Source organism: Hippocampus zosterae, unplaced genomic scaffold, assembly GCF_025434085.1.
Source record: "Hippocampus zosterae strain Florida unplaced genomic scaffold, ASM2543408v3 HiC_scaffold_423, whole genome shotgun sequence".
In the NCBI taxonomy this organism is placed as follows: domain Eukaryota; kingdom Metazoa; phylum Chordata; class Actinopteri; order Syngnathiformes; family Syngnathidae; genus Hippocampus; species Hippocampus zosterae.
The window spans coordinates 1-22,124 of record NW_026262951.1 but is presented as its reverse complement, the minus strand read 5'-3'; the positions used below and the strand labels follow the sequence as shown (position 1 = coordinate 22,124).

The window sequence follows — 22,124 nt, the reverse complement described above, 5'->3', positions numbered from 1 at the left end:
CAAGGGCTACGGCGGAAGAAGCAAGCTCCCCGACAACCTGAAGCAACTGTTCCGGCCGGTGGCCATGTCGGTCCCGGACAACCGCGTGATCGCGGAGGTGCTGCTCTACGCCGAGGGGTTCACCCAGGCCAAGCAGCTGTCCTTCCGAATCACCACCCTTTTCACCTCCCTCAGGCAGCTACTGTCCCCCCAGCAGCACTACGACTGGGGCCTGCGAGCCTTAAAGACCATTTTGGTGGTGGCGGGCAGACTGATCTTTGAGTCGAGGAGCAAAGGCGCCGGGGAGGGGGAGCTGCTTATCCAGGCGATCAGGGTTAACACTCTCAGCAAGCTTGCCTTCCAGGACCTTGACAAGTTCGAGAGCCTGCTCGCCGACGCCTTCCCCGGTGAGCCCCTCAACGACATCTCTTACCCGGAACTCACCGCCAAAATCCAGCTGGCCCTGCAGGAGCAGAAGCTTGAGCTCATGCCAGGACAGTTGCAGAAAATCCTGCAGTTTTACGAGGCCACTCAGCAGCGGATCGGAGCGGTGCTGGTGGGGCCCTCGGGGTCAGGCAAAACCACGATCTGGAGGACTCTGAAACGGGCCATCGAGATGCTCGACAAGACCGTCCACCTCTACCTCATCAACCCCAAGTCCATGCCCAGAAGTGTTCTCCTGGGCAGCATGAACCACTCGACCCGCGAGTTTTCGGAGGGGGTTCTCACGACTGCCGCGAAGGACGCTGTTCGCCAACCTGCTGACGAGCTCTGCTGGGTGGTCCTCGACGGCGACATCGACCCTGAGTGGGTGGAGTCGCTCAACAGCGTGCTGGACGACAACCGACTCATGACCCTGCCGACTGGCGAGCGAATCAGCTTCGGGAGGAATGTCACTTTCCTGTTCGAGACGGACTCGCTCCAGTTCGCCTCGCCCGCGACTATCTCCCGGATGGGCATGATCTACCTCAACAGCCAGGACGTCACTCTGCAGGCCATGATCAAGGGCTGGTTCAACCAACTACCCGAGCAGCACCAGCAGCCTCTCAAGCCCTTCCTAACTCCTATCGAGAAGATCGCTGAGGGGGATGGTAAAAAAGCTTGGCTCCTGCGAGTGTAGGACGACTGCCGCTGGTTCATTCACAGCCTGCTAAGTCTCCTCCCGGGGAAATCGGTGGCCGCCTAGGTCGCGGAGGCTCTTTTAAAGGCAGCGCCGCGAACATGCCTATCGCCAGCCGCAGTGCAATCGCCAAATCAATCTTCAAGTCGTTCGGAATATCTGCTTAGATAGAGGATTTCGCGTTTTAGGTGAAATCCAGCAGCATCACGACCCTGCAGCCCGGCCCCAGACAGCCCTTGGCCCCTGGCAAGTGGCCAGTCGTGCAGTCGAGGGCCCTACTCGGAAACCTGACCGTCCTGGTCCCGTGGATCCTCCAAGGCAAGTCTGCGCTGGTGGTGGGGCCCTAAGGCTGCGGCAAGGGCGTGCTGGTGGAGGCCGCGGTGGCGCAGATCCGGGCCAAGGAAAAGATATAAGTCTGTGTGATCCACTGCAACGCCAAGACATCGAGCAGGGACATTTTATTCAAGCTGAAGCAGCTCTGTCTGAAAGGCAGTAGCGCGACCGGCGAATCCTCAGGCCCAAGGGCTGCCAGCGACTGCTGCTAGTCCTGAAGGAGCTGAACCTGCCGCAGCCCGATAAGTATAACACCTGCGAGCTGGCCACCTTCCTGACCGGCTTGTTTTCCCACCACTCGTTCTACGACGAGAGTCTGGAGCAGGTAGCGATCGCGGACAACATCCAGTTCATCGGGCTGGTCAAGCCAGAGTCCACGCTGGGCCGCTACCCTCTGACCACTCGCCTCATCGCCTCAATGCACGTGTTGGCAGTCGAGGGCGAAATCCAGGGCCTGGAGGAGGTTGTCGGGTCCTTTGGGGGGTCTGCCTCAGGACTGCTGAAGGCTGTGACCATGCTCAGACAGTCGTTTTCCTCAGATGAGCACCCTCACTACTCGCTTTCCCCCCGGTTCGTCAGCAGTATCGCCCTGGCCCTCACCCACTATCGAGCCAGCTCCAAGGACGAAATCGACCAGGCGCTTCTCCACGAGCTGGATTTGCAGTACGGCATGAGGATGGTCACCCCCGAGCACCGACAAACTTTCGAAGGCATTCTGGGAAAAGTAGGGTACAAGCCTGCGCTGTACAGCAACCTGGGCAAGTCCAAGCTGGAGCCGGCCTCCAGATCGAGCCTGCAGGCCACTCTGAGCAAGGCTGCTGAAGAGGTTGGCCTTTAGGACACGGTCTGCTTTACTGACGAGTTCATCTCCTTAGCACGATCTTCGATCGGGCGCTCGGGGCGTCTGAGTCTGTGCTGATGGCAGGGCAGCCCGGGTGGGCCGCAAGCTGGCCATCTCCCTGGTTTCGCACTGCCATAAGTATGAGATCCTGACCTTCGGCACCGGCCGCGGGTTTCGAGCAGGGAGTTCAAAAAGGAGTTGCGAGTAGTGCTGTAGCAAATCGGCAATGGGCAGAAGATCGTCCTTCTGCTCTAAGACCATCAACTCGAGAACCCCGAGTTTCTATAAATACTGAACAGTCTGTTGAGCTCGGGTGAAGTGCCTGGCCTGTTCCTGCCCGAGGAGATGGAGCGAATCATTACGGATCCCGACTAGCTGCGCGGGCAGTTTCCTGCCTACTCTTTGTACGAAAGCTTCGTTGCAGCAATAAAAGCCAATCTGTGCCTGGTCCTGCTTCTGGACACTAAAGCGGCTGACTTCTACCGGAAGACTGCGAACAACCGGCCCTGTTCAGTCACTGCAAGGTGTGCTGGAAGGAGCAGCTGTCGACCCAGACGATGGCGGTGCTGGCCGAGCACCGGCTGCGGGCGCTGGGCCTCAAGGAGGTCGAAAAGATGTTGGTAAGGCTTCACAACGCGGTCAGGCGACCGAACAATAACCCGCAATTCTTCATGAACGCGGTGACCAACTACGCATCGATCTTCCAGAAAGTGCGGGGCAGCAAGGAGGCCCAGGCGGTCAGGCTCAAGGCCGGCCTCGCGAAACTGGAGGAGGCCAACGAGGTGGTCAAGCAGCTCAGCCAGCAGGCCAAGAAGGAGGAGGCCAAGCTCACTGCCAAGCAGAAGGAGGCTGACAAGGCCTTGGTCAACATCACTGCGGCCATGAAGGAGGCCGCCGAGCAGAAAGCCGAAACTGAAAAAATAGAAGAGACTCTGCGCATCGAGGAAGTCCACATCAAGTCCGCGAAGACCCAGGTCGAGGGCGAGCTGATGAACGTGCAGCCCCTGATTGACGAGGCCAAGCGGGCAGTCGGTGGCATCTCCAGGAGCAACATCGACGAAATCGATCACTGAAAGCGCCGCCCGAGCTGATTGCGATCGTGCTGAAGGGGGTGCTGCGGATGTTCGGCATCATGGACAGCTCCTGGAACGCCATGAAGAATTTCCTGAAGGATCGGACCATCCTCGACCAGATCCTGGACTTCGACCCCCGGCGGATCACTCCCGAGATGCGGCGGGACTGCGAAGCGTAGATCAACAGCAACCCGAGCTACTTTAACCGGGACAACGCCTACCGCGCCTCGCAGGCGATCGGCCCCCTCAGCGAGTGGATCCGCGCAGTGCTCCGCTACAGCGAGGTCACCCAGCGCATCAAACCCCTCGAAGACTCAAAGAACGAGCTCGAGCACAAGCAGAAGGTCTCGATCGCCAGGCTGGAGTAGTGCTCCAGCAAGCTGAAGGTCCTCACCCAGTCCATCGAGCAGCTCAAGGAAAGTTTTGCTCGGACCACCGGCGAGGCCCAGCTGCTCAAGTCCAGCCTGGAGACCACCCAGGCCCAAATCAGCAAGGCTACCCTCATGCTTTCCAAGCTGGCTGGCGAGTATGAACGGTGGTTGGTGAAAACCAGGCGATCTCCAGTGACCTCGAGAAATTCCCAGCCATCTGCGCGCTCAACTCCGCCTTCATCACCTACCTCACGCCTGAGAACGAACTCGGTCGGGCGGCCCAGCTGGCCACCTGGAAAGAGGTCCTGCCGCTGGACTTCTCGTTCCTGCGCAGCATCACCTCGGAAGCGGCCCTCTCGAAAGAGAAGAAGCTGGGTCTGGGCAGTGACCAACTCACACTCGAGAACTGCATGGCAGGGCTGTTTTCGGGCAGGAGCAGTCTGTTCATCGACCCAGAGGGGCAGACCGATAGCTGGCTCGCGGCCCACTTCAAGGAGGAGCGCCTCGAGGTGATCGGCCACTCGGACAAACGCTTCGTGAATTCCCTCGAACTGGCTGTCAGGTTCGGGAAGACCCTGCTCGTGCGGGACCTGGATGAGGTCGAGCCCATTTTTGTGCCCCTCCTGCGCAAGGACCTGACTCGCCAGGGTGCCAGGTCCCTGGTCCGCGTGGGGGACAAGGTGGTCGACTGGAGCGAGGACTTCAGACTGATCCTCACGACCCGAAACGTGCAGATCTAGCTGCAGACCTACCACCTGGCGGCGCTGCAGGTTCTGAACTTCACGGTGACCAGGTCCGGCCTCGAGTCCAAGCTGCTCTCCCAGGTCATTAACGAATACTACCCCGAGGTGGAGAAGCAGAAAGCAGAGCTGGTGGAGAAGGAAGAGTTGATGAAGGTCGACATGGCCGGCATCGAGGACAAGCTGCTGGAGCTGCTGGCCTCATCGACTGGCAACATCCTCGAGAACGACGAACTGCTCGCCTCCCTGAACGACTCGAAGGAGAAGAGCGAGGTGATCAAGAAGGCGCTGGAGGAAGGGTCCCGCCTGCAGGCCGAGCTCGACCAGCAGCGGGAGGCTTTCAGGCCGCTGGCGGAGTCGGGCGCCTCTATGTTCCTGACCCTGGCCAGCCAGGAGAAAGTCAACCCGATGTACCGGTTCTCGCTGTCCTTCTTCACCGACCTGTTCAAGAATCTCTCAAGACTATTTCCCAGACCAACGAAGACATCCAGAAGAAGCTGACCTGCATTCTGGTCAATGCCACCGCCCCCGCCATGCTCAAGGAGGACCGCCTGGTGTTCGCCGTCAGCCTGGCCCACGCACTCAACCCTACCCAGTTCGGCCCCGGCGAGTTTGACTTCCTGATCGGCGTCTCAAACACGAACCCTGCCAGGCAGAGGCTGCCCGGCTGGTGCAAGGACACCCAGTCGCAGGCAGCCTTCGACCAGCTGTGCGAGCTGCCCGCCTTTCAGAGTGTTCGATTCGACAACTCAGAGTGGGAGGCCTGGCTCGCACACCCCACCCCCGAGGCTGAGCAAGGAACTTTGTCAACAAAGCTGACGACCTTTCAAATGATTCTAGTGATCAAGGTGTTCAAGCCCGAAAGGCTGGTGGCCGCGCTCGAGGGGTTCGCTAGCAGACTGCTCGCCATCCCCAACATCAAGGCAAGGAAATCAGTGTCAAATAGCTGGCTGCAGACAAAAAGGCCGTCCTGTTCATCACCACGCCCGGCTTCGACCCCACCAAGGAGATCGAAGAAGAGGCTCAGCGCAAGGGCCGGCAGCTTGTGCAGATGTCGATGGGAGGCGGTCAGAATGAGCTGGCAGTGGAAATGCTGCAAGGAGGGCAGAAGCCGGAAAGTGGGTGGTCCTTAAGAATCTGCACCTCGTCGTCCCCTTTCTCAGCCAGCTTGAAAAGGTCATTCGCGCTCTGCCAGTCAAGGAGAGCTTCAGAATCTTCTTGACCACGGAGGCGCACCACTCGTTCAACCCGGTGCTGCTCTAGAACTGCACCAAGGTGTACTACGAGGCCCCGCCTGGGCTCAAGAGGAACCTCTCACGGGCTGAGTTCAAGGACAACGACGGGAAGCTGGGCCTAAAGTTCGTCATCGCCTTCTTCCACGCCGTGCTGCAAGAGCGCAGGACGTTCATTCCGCAGGGGTGGAGCAAGTTTTATGAATTCGGGCCGGGCGACCTCCGAGCAGCATGGACGATTGCGGATAGCGACCGGGCGAAGGACTGGAATGCTCTCAGGGGTCTACTCCAGGAGGCCATCTACGGCGGCAGGATCGACACGAGCGCAGACCTTGCCATTCTGCAGTGCTACATCCGCAAGTTCTTCAATGACGAGGTGCTCGGGGGCAAGGCTCTGATGCCGAACTTGTCGGTCACCAAATCGTTGTCATTTGATGGAGCCAAAAAGCTTATCCTCGGCCTCGCTGAGAAGGATGACCCAGAGAACTTCGGGCTGCCGAGCAATGCAGACAAAGCCGTGCAAAGGCTTGCCTCCGACCAGCTGCTCAAAATCCTGAGGAACCTGCAGCTCCCGACTTCTTCGGAGCTGCGATTCTCTAAGGCGGTGTGGGCCAAGCTGCTGAACCCGCTGCTGGGCCGTTGGAAGCAGCTCGCAGAGACCCTGCCGAGGCACAAGCTCGAGGATGCCTAGATACGTGCTTCTGACCCGATCGAGTCTTTTGTGTTTCTAGAGGTTCAGAAATGCGAGCTGCTGGTCTCAACAATTTCAGGGAACGTCCATGAGCTTGACCTAGTCCTTAACGGCAAGCACGTACTCACATCCGACTCTGAGAAGGTGGCCAAGAGCCTGCTGGCAGGGACGGTTCCTGCTCAGTGGTCGCAAGTGTGGGACGGGCCCTAACAGGTGGCACTTTACCTGACCAAGGTGGCCGCAAAGGCCAACGGGCTCGTCAGGTGGCTCAAGCTCGTCAGGTAGAAACGGCTGCTAAAAGAGGAGCACAACCTGTCCACCCTGTTCAACCCAGGCACACTGCTGATGGCCTACCGCCAGCGCTGCGGCAGGTCGACAAAGACGCCTATCGACCAGTTACACCTGTCCTGCAGCTTTTCCAAAGGCGAAGGGCTCAAGCTGTCTAATTTGCTCCTTCAGGGTGCCTCTCTGAGGGGCAACCAGATCGTAGATGCCTACGATTCCCGGGAGGACTACGTGCAGTTGCCGTGCGTGACTCTGACGTACGGGAGCAGCGGGGGACAGGAGTTTGAGGTGAGCGTGTTCGGGGACCGCAGCCGTGAGCGAGAGATCGGGCGGCTGCCTGTGCCGGTGGGGGGATCGGCTGAAGACAAGGTGATCGCGGGGGTGGCTCTGAGCCTGGACTAATGACCTGATTTATAAGGGCTTAGATACAATATGACTGCAAACGCCAACGAGCATGTCGAGGCCGTCAAGCGCGTCATCGCCCGCAGCCAGGAGACCTCGGGAGAGCTGCACGCCCTCATCGCCGCCCTCCAGAAGGACTTCCAGGCCATGAAGCAGGACACTGAGGCCGGCCTCGAAGCCATCCGGAAGCTGTACGCAGGCATGGCGCTGGAGCAGGAGCAGGCGATGGTGCGGGCGTTCCAGCAGCAGAGCGAGTTCAACGAGGGGAGCCGGCGGGACTGCGAGGGGGTGCTGGCGGAGGTGGAGGGGCTGTCGAAGGAGAGCGGGCGGCAGGAGGCGAAGGTGCAGGGGCTGCAGGAGATGCTAGGCAGCTATAATTGAGGATGAGATCTGGGGGTTCATGCTTTCATCTGGCAGCCGCACTCGGGGATGAAGGCGGTCAGGATGGTGGTCATCTCCGCCTCGTCCGCCGCCGACAGCTGTCCCGACTTCCGGATGTTCTCCAGGATGCCCGCGTGGTTGCTCTTCATGTGCGTCAGGAACTTCGCCTCGAACTTTGAGATCTCGCTGGTCACCATCTTGTCCAGGAACCCTCGCACTCCCGCGAACACCACGCAGACCTGCTCCTCTGCCGCCATCGGCACGAACTGCTTCTGCTTCAGCAGCTCAGTCAGCTGCCCGCCGCGGTTCAGCAGCTGCTGGGTAGCCGCATCCAGATCCGAGCCGAACTGGGCGAAGGCGGCGACCTCTCGGTACTGGGCGAGCTCGAGCTTGAGTTTGCCTGCGACCTGCTTCATGGCCTTGATCTGGGCAGCGGAGCCGACTCTGCTGACGGACAGTCCCACGTTGATGGCGGGCCGGATGCCCTTGTAGAACAGCTCGGTCTCAAGGAAGATCTGCCCGTCGGTGATCGAAATCACGTTGGTCGGGATGTAGGCCGACACGTCGCCCGCCTGGGTCTCGATCACGGGCAGCGCGGTCATCGACCCGCCTCCGAAGCTGTCGTTCAGCTTGGCCGCCCGCTCCAGCAATCGCGAGTGCAGGTAGAACACGTCTCCGGGGTAGGCCTCGCGCCCGGGAGGACGCCTGAGCAGCAGAGACATCTGCCGGTAGGCGACCGCCTGCTTCGATAAGTCGTCGTAGATGATGAGAGCGTGTTTCCCGTTATCCCTGAAAAACTCAGCAATGGCGCAGCCCGAATATGGGGCCAGGAACTGGAGGGGCGCGGCCTCGGAGGCAGTGGCGGCGACGACGATGGTGTACTTCATGGCGTCGTGGTCCTTGAGGGTCTTGCAGATGTTGGCCACGGTGGACCGCTTTTGGCCGATGGCCACGTACACGCAGTACAGCTGGCGCTTCACCTCGTTGGTCTCAAAGTTCTTCTTTTGGTTGAGGATGGTGTCGATGGCGATGGCAGTTTTCCCGGTCTGACGGTCACCGATGATCAGTTCCCGCTGGCCCCGCCCGATGGGCACGAGGCAGTCCACCGCCTTCAGCCCGCTCTGCATCGGCTCGTTGACCGACTTCCGGGGAATGATGCCCGGCGCCTTTATTTCCACCCGCTTCCTCTTGCTGGTATTGACTGGGCCCTCACCGTCGATGGGGTTGCCGAGGGCGTCGAACACCCTCCCCAACATTTCCTCTCCGATGGGCACGTCCACGATGGCACCAGTCCTCGTCACGGTGTCCCCCTCCTGGATATTTCGGTCGTTACCGAAGATGACGACACCCACGTTGTCGGTCTCCAAGTTGAGGGCCATGCCCCGCACTCCGGAGCGGAACTCGACCATCTCGCCGGCCTGCACCTTGTTGAGCCCGACCACTCTGGCGATCCCGTCCCCGATCGAGATCACAGAGCCGAACTCCTTGACATCGTTGACCTGGCTGAGCCCCATGATCTTGTCCTGGATCACCTTGGCGGTGTCGGCGATGGTGGCCTTCTTGGAGAACCTGGCCAGCTGCCGGATCGTGTGTAGCATATTAATTTTGATGTATCTGCCATTTCCATCGCATAAATAGTGCCGGGAGTGCATCAGCCTTCTTTGGAGCCCTGGCTTAACTCGAGAGTCAACAGCACCTGCCGCTCGAAGCAGTACAGGAGCACTCCGTTCAACACTCCCAGCACCCAGCCCCAGAGCAGGCATCTGCCGAATGGAGTCTCTCCCTGCCAGACTTCGAAGAGTCCGTAGCAAGTAGGCATGACCCACAGCAGCACGCTGTACCAATAGAAGGCAGGCGAACCCTCCCGCCAGGGCCGTGTCCAGTTAGCCCCTACGATGCAGCCTCCGAGGGATGTGTTCACCAAGAGCATGGTAGCAGTCTCGAACTCTGCAGGGGGTGAGTCCCAGTAAATTCTTTCGAAGGCGAATATCAAGCAGCAGGTCTAGGCGAAGAAAAAGAGCAAGGAAATGATCACGGAGGGTTGGAGCAAACTGGTAGGTGGCCGCGAGGGCGTGAGGTTTGGGCTGGTGGTCGAACATGGCAGCAGCACCATCGGCACGAAGTTGTAGAAGATGTCCTGGAATAAGTAGTACCACTCCTTGAGAGAGCGGTAGCGGCAGCGGGAGGCGCACACCCAGATCGTTTGCGCCATCGAGTAGTAGAGGGTCACCTTCAAGATGTTGTAGCCCACGCAAAGCCCAGCCCGACACTCCTTCAGCAGTATTATTGCGCTGCTGGGTTATTTGAAATTGCTTATGAAGTTGCCTGCGATACTGATCTCGCTTTCAGCCAGGGAAAGGCCCACGTCTGCCACCTTCATGGCCGTCGAGTCGTTCGCTCCGTCCCCCACCATCATGCAAGCGCGTCCAAGAGCCTTCTGGTACATCCGCACGATGCGCGCCTTTGAAGCAGGGGACTGTCTTGCCCACACCTTAATCCGAGACAGGTCTTCGGGTCTGACGGTCGAAAGGTCACTGCCGGTAAAGACTTGAGAGCAGGGCGTGCTGAGCGACGAAATGAGAGAGAGTTGTTGGGCGATGGCCGTGGCAGTGTGAGAATTGTCTCCTGTTATCATGCACACCGAGATGTCGTTCTCGAGTAATGAGCCGATAGTTGCCACGCTGCTCGACTTTACTTCATTTTCAAAGGCCAGCAGCCCGAGGAGAGTCAGGCCCGCCTCCAGCTAGTTCCGCGTAGACGAATGGCAGACCTCAGGCTCGAGTTATCTGTAGGCCACGGCGAGAATGCGCAGTCCTCGCTTGGCCAGAGTCGCGAGAGATTATTCAAAACCCGACGGCACATTAATACACAGCTAGATAATTTTTTCGGGTGAGCCCTTACAAAAAAGGCGATGCTAGTTTGGTGGATGCCGCGCAATCGTGGACATCCGCAGCAACTCCGAGTCGAAGCTTAAAGTCCTAATGACTGTCCACTACTCACTGCCTATCAAAATTAAGTTATCCCTTGATAATTTGCCTTTCGCCGCCGTAAAAGCTGAAATTTCCATCGGCTCCCCCGCAAGTTCATTTTCGTACAGGGTGAGGCTGTGGCACAGTCCGAGTGCTTGCCGCTGCTCCCTGGAGAAGTCCAGGCCCACTGGCTTGTCTAGGTCCGCCCCTGCGAAAAAGTTGTAGTAGACCATTCCAATTTCAGTCAGAGTGCCTGTCTTATCGAAACAGACTTGTGATATTTTTCCTCCGTCCGCGATTTTAGACGGCGTGATACAGAATATTTCCTGGTCTTTGAGGTGGTGGACGGCGACCAGGATGCCGGCAGTGATGCAGGAGGCCAGGGAAGGCGGAACTGCGATCGTGACGATTTCGCTGTAGGCAACGAACCACGCGGAAGCGGGGAAATAGCTGCCCCAGACGAGAGCGAACATCACGAAGAATAGAGCAGAACCAAGCCCAAAGCTAATCAGCAGCAGGTAAACAGTCTGCTTTTAGAATTCCGAAAGGCCCTCGAGTTCCATCACCGAGCGAATCATCGACCCGCGGAGGGTGTTGAAGCCGGTGCCAGTGACCATGAGCACGAGGCGGCCGTTCGCCTGCAGCAAGTCCGTCCCCTCGTAGAGGAAATTGTCTGACCCCTAGGCCTACAGCACGTCAACTGCCCGCTTTATCACTGGCTGGTTCTATCCTGTCAGCGAGCACTCGTTGACCAGAGCAGACCCACGCAGCACTACTCCGTCGGCAGGCACCCTCCCCTCGCGCAGGACCAGTAAGTCCCCGACCACGATCGATTCGTTGCTCGATTCGAGTTCCTTGCCAGACCTGAGCACGCGAACCTCGAGGCGCACATTCGCCAGCTCCAGAATCTTGCGGTAGAATCCAACGATGTTGTAGAAGTTGATGCCGAGAGAGACAAGGGTGGCGAACATGATGATTCCCGCGAAGAAATAGTACTCCTCGGTGATCCAGACCACGATCGACCCGAAGATGAAGACGTAGAATGGCTTTATGATCTCTTGCCAAAAGATGCTCCAGTAGCTGGGCATCTAGATCGAAATCGCGCCGGCCCCGAACTCGTCCTTAAGCAATCTTCTTTCTCCCTCCAGCTCAGCCAGATCTCTGCGAGCCTTCTGAGTTTACAGCTGGGGTTTGTAATCGTAAGTCAGGCGGACGGCAGGCCCTATTCCTCGCACTTCATAGCGGTAGTGTTTGTGTTCAAAGCAGATGAGGGCTGGGCCTGGGCTAATACGCCTTCCGTCGCAGAGGGCGGACTCCAGTTGAAAGAGAGAGTTCAAGAACTCAGGCTCATCCTCGGTTTCCTGGAAGGTAAGATGCGTGGCTTAATCAAGGGGACACTCGACGTAGAGCAGGAAGGTACGGAGTTCGGGGTACCAGTGCTCAAACAAGAGCAGCAGTCCGCCGGTCAGCAGGACCAGCCCCAAGTGCAGGCCCTGCAGCCAGGCAGGGGAGCGCAGCAGCGCCGAGACCTCTCCGGTTTACATAAATTCAGATTTTGTACTTCGGCTTTTTGAAATTAAAGTTAAAAGTGAGGGTGCCTCTGAAGAATATGCCATTAAAGCCCGACTTTTCGGAGTACTCCCACTCCCGGTTGAGGATCTTGAAGGCGATGTCCTGGTAGGGAGGGCCCGCCTTGAACCTCAGCACCACGAAGTCGAGAGTCTCGGTCGGCTCTAGCTGGTACTCGGGCTTCTTGGTGATGTCCATGAGGTCGGGATAGAACACAGTGAACTTATAGCCTTGCACGACTTTGGGGGGCTCATTGTCAAAGTCGTAGTGCTGGCGGTTGTAAACCGTCCAATCGAAGCCCTTGCGCACGCGCGCCACGTAGAAGGGTTTCTTGAGGATGTGGTGCGCCGTCCAGGGCGCCGCGGTCTTCACCTCCACTTCGTCACTGAACCACTCCTCGTTCTTGTCCAGAGGCCTCGACCGTTCGAACTCTAAGATTCGCTCGGAAATGAAGCTGTAGGATTCACGGTCCCCGTAGGTCTCCCGGTATGTCAGTTTCAGGTCTTTGGGCGTTCCGAAGTACTGATCGATTATCTCGCAGTACTTGTGAAGCTCGTTTTTCAGAATCTCTTCCCGGTCCTCGCGCAGCAAATCACCCACCTCCTACTCAGTCAGCCACATCCGCTCTATGACTCTGCTGGTGTCAGCCGGGATGGGGCTGCAGTTCTGGAAGCCTGCCTTTTCAGTGATTTCATGGGTGGCGTGCGAAGTAAGAGGCTGCGCTCTGGTGCTACGCTGATTCAGGAATAATTAGCGGTAGCGGAAAAGGATTTTCAGCGATAGAATCTTTCTCAGTTTGCCCAGAAGATAATCCCAGTAGACTTCGCAGCCGGGCAGAGCAGACAGTCTTTGCCTCATGCCGCCCTCGAACTCAATCAGCTGTTCGTAGCTTTTAGAATTCAGCAAAGATGCCGCCTCAGCCCGGTACTCCTTCCGCAATTTCACTCTGGAGGCCAGCTTGCCCTCGAGCCGGATAGAAAGCAGACTGCGAATCGCCTCCCAGAAGGGGACCATCTTCCGCGCGTGGATAAGCGCCCCCAGCGAATCCAGGCCGGCGGGGACCGGCTCCTCCTCTTCAAGGTCATCGGTATCGAGCTTGATGATGAGAGGGTTGATGAGCTTGGACTTTTCGTGCTCTAAGTTGGAGTCAACTTACTTTAGACTTTCCTTCAGTTCGACCCCAGTCATACCGGCCACAAACCCCTTCGGGTCGTCCATGACCGGCTGGAGCTCAGCCTCGAGAGGCAGCAAGTTCTTGTAGACGAAGCTCAGCTTGACAAGCTTGTCGACGCAGTACTCCTTGACCTTGATCGACCGCAGGAATATTTGCAGTCGCTCAGCCTCCTCTCTATCGACTTTGCCTTTTTTCGTGGCTTTGTCTAGCATGAACTAATCTATAGTCCAGTCGGAAGCTCTGGACCAGGACTTGCTCGGCCAGCGGTACAAGGTGCTGGGAGAGCTAGGCAAAGGCTCCACCTCCGTCGTTTACCGGGCCCTCGATCGTGAGCAGGCGAAGTAGTTCGCGGTCAAGCGGATAAGGAAAAGTTTCACGCAAATCCCTAAGAACAAGGAGCACGTGATCGCATAGATAACGACCCACGAAAAACTGCGGCACCCCTCTATTCTGCAGAACCACGGCTCGTTCTAGGACGAAGGCGCAGTAATGCTAGTTTTAGAGCTCTGCGAGCGCACACTGGCGGAAAGCCTCCAGATGCGGGGCGTGTTTCCCGAGCAGGAGGCCCTTTACTATACCAGGAGCATTCTCGAGGCGCTGAGCTATCTGCACCTTTACTCTAAGGCGAAAGTGCCACACAACCACATCGAGCTGTCCAACCTGCTGCTGACTGCGGAGATGCAGCTGAAGGTGGCGGACTTCGGGAACGTAGGAGAGCGGGCGGGTGAGAAAGACATACAGGTCCTGGACAGTTCTCCCCCAGAGTACTTGTCCAACGGCATTCTCGGATTTAAGTCAGACTCCTGGGGCGTGGGAGTCTGCTTATTCGAAATGCTGTACGGGGAACACCCCTTCAAAATGAGTCTGCAAGACAGCACCCCCAAAGGAGGCATCTTCGCCAACCGCGTCAAGCGCGCTGTCTTTAAAGTTCCCAGCGGGGTCGAGTCCATCTAGTGCCAGCTTCTGATCAAAGGCCTGCTCGCACTTGATCCAAAGAAGCGCTTGTCGGTGCAGGAGGCCTTGTCCTTGCCGGTGTTCAACAAGATCCACTTCATGCCCACCAGGCTGCAGAAGATCCTGCCGCAGGTTGGCCACCGCGGCCTGACCCTCGAGATGACGATCGCCGACTTCAGCGAAGTCGGTTACAACTACATCGTTGAGATTAAGGAGCTGCGGGAGTACGGCATCGGTTACCTAAACTCGCTGGGGCAGGTGGGGGTCATAGGAGACAATTTCCATCTGATCGAGGAGGACGGCAGGGTCCTCGAGATCGGGGGGCAGGACGTCACTCCCGAAAGATTAAAGCACCTCACCTATTTTCGGCAGATCTTTGTCCAGGGTCTGCAGGCTTGCCGCAAGGGCAACACCCACATCAAGAAGCTGAGCAGGGTTTGCGGTAGCCACGTGATCAAGACCAGTGACAAGCTCTACCAGGTGCTCTTCGAGGACTGCACCACCGTGCTCATGCCGGGCAAGCACTACTATTATGTCGAGGGCAGGCAAGTTAAAGAGAACCCGGCCAAGATCAAGATGGCACGGGACGTAATCAACAGGCTGTAGTCCATGCATCATGAATCCAGAAAGTGATGTTTTGATTATGTTGATCCTCCTCTTAATGGCCCTGGTGGCCCTGGCAGTCTGGGTCCTGCTGGTGCCCTGGGCCCACCTCAAACTCGTGCAGCTGCGTCTGCCCGCCGACACCTGCTTCTTTGGCTATGACGGGCCTTTCCGTGGCAAATATCTAAAGACGATCACCGACCCTGACTCATTCACAGAAGCTATCCGCTCGATCCAACGACGAGCCGGTGATAGCAGGCTCGTCCTGTCCAATCTCGGACGCACTCCTATGCTCGTTCTCAGAGACCTGAGGCTGGTGGCTGCGTTTTTCCGAGAGTCTTAGGCCTTTATAAAGAACCGGAGGGTGAAGGAAATCGTGAAGTAGTTCATGCGGGGGGGATTGTTCTTCGATGAGGGGGAGGCACACAAAAAAGAGAGGAAGCTAATCTCTCAACTGTTCAACGCTAATTTCCTCAAGCAGAAATAGCTCTAAGTGGCGGAGATCATCCAACGCTAAGTCGAAGCGATGGTCGATAAACAGTAGCCCGTCCAGATTTTTGCTTTGGCCAACAGGATAGCTTCCTCAGTCATGATAAATTGTTTCTTCGGGATGAGCGACCTGCCTCTCTTGGTGGAGGGCAAAAGCCTCGCGCTCTACATGTCCGAGTTACTCTCGACGACCATGATGAATGAACTTAAGTCGATCAGCAGGACGCTGCTGGGTACCAAAAGCAAAGAGTGGATTGACAAAAATAGGATGATTGACGCAGTTGTCGAGGAAAATGTTAGCAGGGTGCTTAAGGAGCGGCCGGATGACCACTGCCTCGTCCAGCTCATCTACAGGGCTGCCGAAGGAACTGAGGCAGATAAGAAGAATTGTGCGATTAGCGAATTTAAGACCTTTTTCTTCGCAGGATCGGACACCACGTCCCATCTGATGGAGCTCGCTCTCTATGCGCTGTCCGAAAATCCTCACTACCAAGACATGCTGCGGGCCGAAAACAAAGACCCATCGTGCCCACTGCTATCGGCTTTCCTGAAATAAACCTGCAGAATGTACGGGCCGGTGAGCAATCTGGTGGTGCGAGAGGCCGAGCAGGATGTCGAGCTGGAGGACGTGCTGGTGCGGAGGGGGGAGTACGTTATGGTAGACCTCATGCAACTTCACTATGACCCCCGGTTCTACTAGAGTCCTTAAACATTTCGGCTAGAAAGGTGGCTATAGTGCGAGCCTCCTTCTTTTGCATTCCTGCCGTTCGGGGCTGGGGCTAGGAACTGTATCGGCCAGTACCTCGCCCTGATGGAGGTGAAGACCTTCCTCAAGAACGTTCTGGAGAGGGCTCAGGTTTCAATCCGAGGAAAGCCGCAGCTCGCACGGCGCTTCCTGACTGGCTTCAAGACCCCGCTGGAGATCAAATTTGAAAAGCTTTGATCTTCAAAATGGCATCATCCACTTGAGCTTACCGAGCAGCGATGATTCGCCCCCGCTGATCTTCTTGATGATGTTCTTTTCGCCCCCGTGGATCCCTAGCTCGTACTTCTCATGGCGCGCGGACTTGCAGTCTCTGCAAAGACCCCGGGAGGAATCCAGCTGCACGAACTGCTCCTTCAGCCGGGCGATGTACAGATCCTTCTCCTGGATATCCTCCTTTAGCTCTTCGATCTGCTCAGCCAGATCGTCGTCTTGTGGGCTCGTAGGAAGCAGGTTCGCTCGAAGGCCGCTGAGCTCCTTTTCAAGCGCGCTTTCCCGAGCTGACTTCTGGGCGAGCTCGACCTCGGCCCGATGAGACTTGAGACGGGCCTTGTTAATGCTTTCCTTCGCTTTTGTCAGCTGAACCTCTAGGTCCGAAATTTTAGCTTTGAGAGAAAGGATTTCCTAGTCCTTCTGCTGTATCGATATAGGCCGCTCTTCGTCAAGCTGGGCCAGGAGGCTGTCCATCTCCTCCTTTTCCCGGAGAGGGTTGGTCGCGGAGTCGGAGGCTGTAGAGCCCTCGATTTGAGACAACTCCACCGAGTTGAGGGCATTGTCGATGTCTTTGAGCATGCTGTCGTACAGCTCGCTGAATTTGTCGATGCCCTCGTGCCTGATCATCCGGAGATTGTTGCGGAGACTGCTCAGGCAGAAGTCCTTCTGGAGCAAGGCCGTCTTGGTGCGGTTGGCGTGGGATTCGAATTCCACGCGTGCTCGGGCCAGCTCGTCGCCCTTTTCCCAGAGGTCGGTGATTAACTCCTTAATTTGGTTCCTGAGCTCAGCATTCTACTCGTTCTCGAGCTGACTCCTTTCGGGCGAGTCCTTCTTGAGCAGCTCGATCAGGGAGTTCTTGGCCTCCACCTCGCGGCGGGCCTCTTCCAGCATCCGTTCGAGTTCCTTGAGCGAGAACTGCTGATTCACCACTGGCTTGTTCTTTATCCTCTTGGCCCGTATCCCGAATCGTAGAGTGCTGAGAGTCTCCTGGTCGTTGTAGCTGCTGGTCGAGCAGTTTATTATCAGGGTGGTCTTTGAGTTGCCGCCCAGCGAGTCCTGCAGCACACGAGTGAGTTTAGAGTCGCGGTAGGGCACGTGCTCGGCCTTTTCGGCGGTGAGGGCGTTTATGACCATGCCCAGGGAGCTGAGAGAGCGGTTGATGTTCTTGGCCTCGTCTAGCTGCTGCCCCGAGGCGCCAGTCTTGCTGATCTTCTCAGAGCCAGCCAAATCAACGAAGCAAAGCTTTGAAATCTTCAGCATGCCCTCCTTGATATTGCGAGATTAGACGAACATGAAGAACAGCGAGTGAGAACGGGAGGATTGAGCGTTCATGCCGGTGGCGGACATCTTGCGGTTCTTGGTGCCCAACTGCATCAGCCGGGCAGTTTCTTCCAGCGAGGCCACGTAGACTTCGGTCAGGCCCTGGATAAAGACGCCTCTCACCCGGTCTTCCTTCGCTTCGAGCTTGGTCTTTGTAGTGTCGAGCAGATCCATAAGCCTCTCATTGTAAATTTCTATGTACGCGCACTTAACCGTGAATTCGTAGCCTTCTTCCCGCCTGATGCGATTGAAGAGAGCCTCCATCGTTCGCGGAATGAGGCCCCGTAACTAATAGTCAGATCTGGATCCTTACATGGTCCAAGTCTTTCCTCCTCCCGTCTGTCCATAGGCCATGATTGTCGCATTCAGGCCCTTGAAAATACAATCGATCATTGGCTCTCCCAAAGTCTAGAAAATATGGTGCTGTCCTGCCTGCGGCGGGAAGACGAAGTCGAAAGTGAACTCGTGGCGCTCAGGTTTACCCGAACCGAGGTGGATGGCGATTGATTGTGCGACTGCCTCGACGCAAACAGAGCTGCCATGGCTCTCCTCGATGGCGTTGAAGGGGCGCAGACGGCACGCCACACTGATGCTGTCTGTCATGAGAATATTCCAATGTTAAAACGAAGTCTAACAAAGTCTTCCATTTTTACCACTGTGATCAACGAGCAGTTTCGGCTGACTCGCCAACTTCGAGAGGGACATCAGGAACGCCATTTCCGAGGGATGAACCAGGAGGATCGTGAGCTCGTACTGGCTATCGTCTACGATGACGACGACGGAAAGGAGCGAGATAATAAGACCTTCAAAATGCTGGCCGAGAGCACAAAGCTAGTGAAGCTTCTGTGGGAGGGTGACTCTCAGATAGGCAAAAAGATGAGATTTGTCCGAATCTTCTAGCATTACGGACCGAGTCTTAGATAATTGGCCGGAGGGGACGTAGGAATGGACCTGGAAACGGTCTACTTGGTGGCATACCAGCTGCTGACGATCCTGGAGGCCATCCACAGCAAGGACCTGCTGCACCTACACCTGCGGCCCATGGCCGTTCTAGCCGACAAGGATTTCGAGGAAGAAAGAGCTCTGTACATTTGCAGCATGAAGTATTGCGGTCGTCATGGTAAGCTGCCAGACGCCTATCGGCCTTATAAGTACTCTTCGGTTGGGCTTCATCTATCCGAAAACCCTACTTTTCGAGATGATTACGAGTCGCTTTATTATCTACTCGTTCGGCTCATGGACCCCTCAGCCCTTAAGGTCCACGAAGCCTTACGGGGGAATAAGCACAAGCACAGGCTTGAAGCCAAGCTGGCCCTTCGCACCCACCCCAGGCCTGTCGCTCCCGAAGCAGGGCTACTCGGGCATTTTTTCCAGGCAGTTTGCAAGCTGCAGTTCGGAGAAAAGCTGGTCTTTTCTTTTTGGAAAAAGAAGTTCTACGCTGAGGCCAGCAAGTTCAGTGAGAGCAGGAAAATCCCCAAGTATTTGTGGCAGAAAATGATGGTGGCGGGAGACGAAGTCGAGGACGAAGCCTTCTAACTCAGCTAGCTGCGCCACTTGGTCAGCTTGCTTCCCGAGCATGATTTTAAGCTCGGCGAACTGAAAGAATGAACATCACTTTCAATTTTTATATGTATCGTTATAGTCCTTACGTAAAACCCTCGCACTGTGCTTTAGGATCCGCAGTCACCCACTCCAAGGCTCCGCCCACCGAAACGTCCCTTTCTCTGACCCTTCAGCAGGCCCTCCTGAGCGGGGATGCCGAAATGTTGGCAGGCTGCTTTGACACTGATGATCAACAGGCCATCAGGCAAACCATTGCTTAGCTTGATAAACCCTAGGCGGGCTCGCTGTTGAGGCATATTGCCAAACAGGTCGCTTAAAAGCCCTGGCGTGTCATTCAATTGGGGCCATGGCTAAAAGGCCTCATTCTAATTCATGGTCGGTCCCTAGCAGCGACAGACCGACAGGCTCTACGTTCGGTAAGGACTCTGCTCTAGAAGAGGAGCAGGGACATCGGCACCTGGAGGTCGATAGCAGAAAAAACAGGGGGGCGGAAGCTAAAAAGGGAAGGGCTCAAGCCGCGAGTGAGGTACGTGCTACAGGAGTTGGGCTGGCAATAGTGATAATCAATTCATTACTTGAAGCGCATGTATTCTAGCTCGCGGATGATTTCCTTGAAAGACGGACGCTTATAGGGGTCCCTCTCCCAGCAGCGCTTGATCAGCCGCGCGTAGCACTCGGGGGTGCGCTTGGGGATGCTCGGCCTCATGTCGTTGTTGAGCACCTCAATCGATACCTGCACTCCGCTGATGTTGCGGTACGGCGGCTCTCTCGCCGCTATTTCCCAGAGGATGATCCCGAAGCTGAACACATCCGCTTTTTCAGTGTACTGCTGCCCGCCGATGACTTCGGGAGCCATCCACTGGTAGGTGCCGATCTTCCCAGTCATGTAGTTGGCTAGTCCCTTCGTCCAGCCGAAGTCCGCCAGCTTGACCCGCGAACATTCGTCCAATAAAAGGTTTAGGCTTTTGAGATCGCGGTGCAGAATGGGAGGGTGGCAGCTGTGAAGGTAGTGCATCCCCTTTGCAGTGTCGAGTGCGAACCGCTTCTTGTCTTCCCAGCTCAGAGGGTTCTCCAGGTTTTGGATGGTCGACCACAAGCTTCCGCCTGAGCAGTACTCAAGCACGATGCACAGGTTGGGGGGCTTGGTGCAGGCGCCCAGGAACATGACAATGTTGGGGTGCCTGAGGGCTTCCATGGCGTGGCACTCACTGAGGAAGTCCCTGACTGCTGATTCGTTACTCTCGATCTTGAACATCTTGACGGCGACGATCGTCTCCCGCCACTTGGCCCGGTAAATGATTCCGTAGCCGCCCTCCGATATCTGTTTTTCGAGAATGATTTCTTTGAAGTCGATTTCGAGGTTGCTGTTGAAAGTGCGATGCTTCTCCGTGCCGGTTATTTCGAACTTGCTATTCTTCTTCAGGAGAGATGGGCTCCGAGCCCTTTCTTCAGGCAGGTCTGTCTGCACCCGTATATTTTGCAGCCCCCTTCTCCTCCCATCCTTCGTCTTCTCTAGCTTTTGAAGCAGCTGGTAGTTTATCACTTTCAGGGCCTCGTGCTCGCTGCGGAGCTTTTCCTCATGGTTTTATTTATCGTCCTTCTCAGGGAATGGCGTTTTGAGGCTGAGCATCATGGCGTGCTTCCAGCCGCAGATGATGCGATGTGCCTCTGCTCCCAAGAACATGCTGCGGATGGGCTGAGGAGTCGCTATGAATTTCGGCTGCTGCCCCTTGAGGGACCCCGTGACTTGTCCATAATTGTTGAGGCCCCAGCCAAACACTTGTCCTTCGCACATCGCGAAACAAAAGCGGTTACCGGTCGATATTGCTGAGGCGGGAGGAATGCCACTGATCTTTTTAGGAGTTGCAACCATGATTTTCTACTCATGTCCGAACTCCCCAAGGTGGAATAGATCTCCCTTGTCAGTTAGCAGAAGAGCATAGGAGTCTCCCAACTCAAGCGTCCGACAGGTGCAAGGCGAGCCCTCGAGGTCGATGATCTAAGGCACCTTGTAGACTAGCTTACCTATTGTCCCCCAAAGGATGACTTTACCTCCAGCAACCACTCCAGAGTGGCTGACCCCGCAAGCGAGGTGTTCAATGGGCTATTTGATTGGTAATGTAATCTGACGAAATCGGCAAGAATTGCCTTTGTCCCCAGTCCCGAGGGCATAATTCGTCCCGTGTCCGCAGCAAATAGCCTGTTCTTGCTCGTGAGCAGCAAGCTGTGCAAGGCCCCGCACTGCACGTTGACCGGGATCTCGTCGGTGTTCATCATTGCTTCTGCTTCTTCGAGCTAAGAATCAAAAAAGTTACTCTTTTCAGGTACTTAATATTCGTATAACTGCACTTGGGTTGGCTGCAGTGCGTTCTAAAAATGGCCGAGGCCGAGCTGCCCTGCCATGTTGAGGCCGAAGGCAAGGACCTCCCCCGAAGTGCTCACCAAGAAAGTGTGATAAGCGCCGCAGGACACAAAGCCTATCCGATGGTTCTTTAGTCCGGGAATGAGCTATGGTTTGTAAGCGTGGCTGATACCCTTGAGGCCCAACTGCCCGTACTGATTGCTTCCTAGAGCGAAAGCCTCGTTCTTGTCTGGTGAGCAAGCCACTGTTCACGATGACCGAGTGCCTGTCCCCGAGGGAGAGGGCCGCGATACCCTGCCCCAGCGTTTGCCAGCGAGCCCGGTCTTTGGTGGCAGGAAACTATCCGTTCAGACTGCAACCCCAGGCGGTTAGATAGTACATTTCTTCCGATTTCAACTTGTGAAACTCAGTGTGGCTCTTAGACCGACCTTACATCAGCTGGGCATCCCTGATCCCCTTCCTGGTTTCTTTGCCTTCTTCGACTTTCATAACGGCTATTATAATTCAATTCACAATCACAATTGCAGGTCAGGATTAACCGAGGGGCAACTGTCCGGGGTTGGGGTTGGGGTTGGGGTTGGGGTTGGGGTTGGGGTTGGGGTTGGGGTTGGGGTTGGGGTTGGGGTTGGGGTTTGGGGTTGGGGTTGGGTTGGGGTTGGGGTTGGGGTTTGGGGTTGGGGTTGGGGTTGGGGTTGGG

The 22,124-nt window shown here is 56.5% G+C and overlaps 4 protein-coding genes across 4 annotated transcripts; 1 reads left to right on the top strand and 3 right to left on the bottom strand.

Moving 5' to 3' along the window:
• Positions 1-4: 4 nt before the first annotated feature.
• On the top strand, positions 5-6,590 carry LOC127595199 (cytoplasmic dynein 2 heavy chain 1-like; the record flags this gene model as incomplete). Its single annotated transcript, XM_052056836.1, is given in 10 exon segments — positions 5-1,093; positions 1,288-1,603; positions 1,606-2,258; positions 2,798-3,335; positions 3,338-3,690; positions 3,745-3,868; positions 3,931-4,904; positions 4,949-5,423; positions 5,426-5,554; positions 5,557-6,590. Coding segments are annotated over 10 exon segments (5,685 nt in total), but the record flags the coding sequence as incomplete, so codon positions are not given.
• An 875-nt stretch (positions 6,591-7,465) lies between these two features.
• LOC127595198 (ATP synthase subunit alpha, mitochondrial-like) lies at positions 7,466-9,046 on the bottom strand. Its single transcript, XM_052056835.1, has one exon. The coding sequence runs from the start codon at positions 9,044-9,046 to the stop codon at positions 7,466-7,468; it is 1,581 nt and encodes a 526-aa protein (XP_051912795.1).
• A 7,928-nt stretch (positions 9,047-16,974) lies between these two features.
• On the bottom strand, positions 16,975-18,105 carry LOC127595196 (kinesin-related protein 3-like). The gene is given in 1 exon segment (XM_052056834.1): positions 16,975-18,105. A coding segment is annotated over 1 exon segment (1,131 nt).
• Positions 18,106-19,636: 1,531 nt separating this feature from the next.
• On the bottom strand, positions 19,637-21,339 carry LOC127595195 (probable serine/threonine-protein kinase drkC). Its single transcript, XM_052056833.1, has 2 exons — positions 21,214-21,339; positions 19,637-20,581 (listed from the first exon to the last, which is right to left on the bottom strand). The coding sequence occupies exons 1-2, from the start codon at positions 21,337-21,339 to the stop codon at positions 19,637-19,639; spliced, it is 1,071 nt and encodes a 356-aa protein (XP_051912793.1).
• Between the last annotated feature and the right edge of the window lie 785 nt (positions 21,340-22,124).